General features: G+C 58.3%; 1 protein-coding gene across 1 annotated transcript; it reads left to right on the forward strand.

Moving 5' to 3' along the window:
* The first annotated feature begins 268 nt into the window (after window positions 1-268).
* Window positions 269-1,427, forward strand: Pyy (peptide YY). The gene is made up of 4 exons (XM_048445673.3): window positions 269-380; window positions 756-943; window positions 1,065-1,148; window positions 1,246-1,427. Exons 2-4 carry the CDS (start codon window positions 756-758, stop codon window positions 1,268-1,270), a joined length of 297 nt encoding a protein of 98 aa, XP_048301630.3. The 5' UTR covers window positions 269-380; the 3' UTR covers window positions 1,271-1,427.

Here is a 1,427-nt window from a genome sequence, read left to right on the forward strand (position 1 = left end):
CTCATTCCTGATTTTGCCCAATTTTCACTTCCTGGTGGTAGCTGTGGGGTGAACAGGAGATTCAGGCAAGGCACCCCTCCAGAAGGACCCCCAAGTCCGAGGACTGGGCTGCCCCCTCAGTTCCTGCGATGTGGAGAGAGACATCACGTCCTGGCTGGGTGTAAAGTCAGCGATTGGCAGGGGTGGAGGGAGGAGACAAGTCCTCCCCCGGTGGATCCCCTCCCCTGGATTCCCCCCTCCCTTTCCAAGTGGGATATAAGCCCCGCAGGGAAGCTCTGAGCCTCAGAGGCCAGAGGCCGCAGCGTTGTGTAGCTGTCTAGCTCTCCAGCCTCCCCTGCCTTCCACCTCTTCTTGCACATCCCGCTTCAGGAGCTGTCGCTGTGAGTGACCGGGCCCTGGAATGGTCTGGTATCGTGTTATTTTGTAGGGAAACCGAGGTCGGGTCAGTGGAAGCTATATGGTAGGGTCTTGCTGCGGAGACAGAGAAGCTGGGGAACCCGAGTGTCAGCATTGCTTTCTTCCCTTATCTACCTCTTTGGGTCCTAGCGGGATTGGGGAGGCAGGCAGGGCTTATGGTAGTCTGATAGATGGGGAAACTGAGGTCAGAGATGTTGCAGTGCGGGAGAAGATGAGGCGAGTCTGGTGACTGAGACAAATGGACCTTTGAGACGTGGGCCCGACGGCAGGCAGCCGCAGCCTCCCTTGTGGGAGGGTCGAGGCTCAGGATGGCCCACCCGCCAATGCTCCCTTCCTAGATGGTGGCGGTGCGTAGGCCTTGGTCCGTCATGGTCGCAGTGCTGCTAGTCCTGCTCGCCTGCCTGGGAGCGCTGGTGGACGCCTATCCCATCAAACCCGAGGCTCCGGGGGAAGACGCCTCTCCGGAGGAGTTGAGCCGCTACTACGCCTCCCTGCGCCACTACCTCAACCTGGTCACCCGACAGCGGTGAGCTCTGGAGAGGGCGGGGAGGGAAGGACCCCAGCCTCCCCGGTTGCACCCTCCTCTCACTCTCCTCCCAGCTCCACCTGGAGGTCTGACCACGCCCCTTTGTGGTCCCGCCCCCCAGGTATGGGAAAAGAGACGTCTCGGAAACTCTATTCAACAAACTGCTCTTCACCGACGATGGCGAGAACCTCCCCGTCCGGTCTCGGTAAAACACCGATCCTCCACAACACACATCCCCTGGAGAGTGCCCTGGCTCCACCACTTACACCTCCTATTCAATTCACTTCTTTTCCCTCCTGCAGGTCAGAAGGTGCCTACCAATGGTGAAAAGCCCAAGTCCTCCTTCGTGATGTGCTAACTATACCGACTTCATTTGCATATTTGGTTCGAAGAGGGGACTCCATATCTTGGTGTCCTGGCTGCCCAGGCTTGAAGGCTGTGTTCATTGCCCTGTCCCCAAATAAAAAGCAAATGTCACACAAAA

Source organism: Myodes glareolus, chromosome 9 (genome assembly GCF_982192425.1).
Source record: "Myodes glareolus chromosome 9, mMyoGla1.1, whole genome shotgun sequence".
Taxonomy (NCBI): domain Eukaryota; kingdom Metazoa; phylum Chordata; class Mammalia; order Rodentia; family Cricetidae; genus Myodes; species Myodes glareolus.

Bases quoted from the DNA above. Each gene is read 5' to 3' on its own strand.
- Pyy (XM_048445673.3), top strand. From the start codon at position 756: ATGGTGGCGGTGCGTAGGCCTTGGTCCGTCATGGTCGCAGTGCTGCTA. The intron at 944-1,064 runs GTGAGCTCTGGA...CCCGCCCCCCAG, and splicing joins AACCTGGTCACCCGACAGCG to GTATGGGAAAAGAGACGTCT. The intron at 1,149-1,245 runs GTAAAACACCGA...TCCCTCCTGCAG, and splicing joins AACCTCCCCGTCCGGTCTCG to GTCAGAAGGTGCCTACCAAT.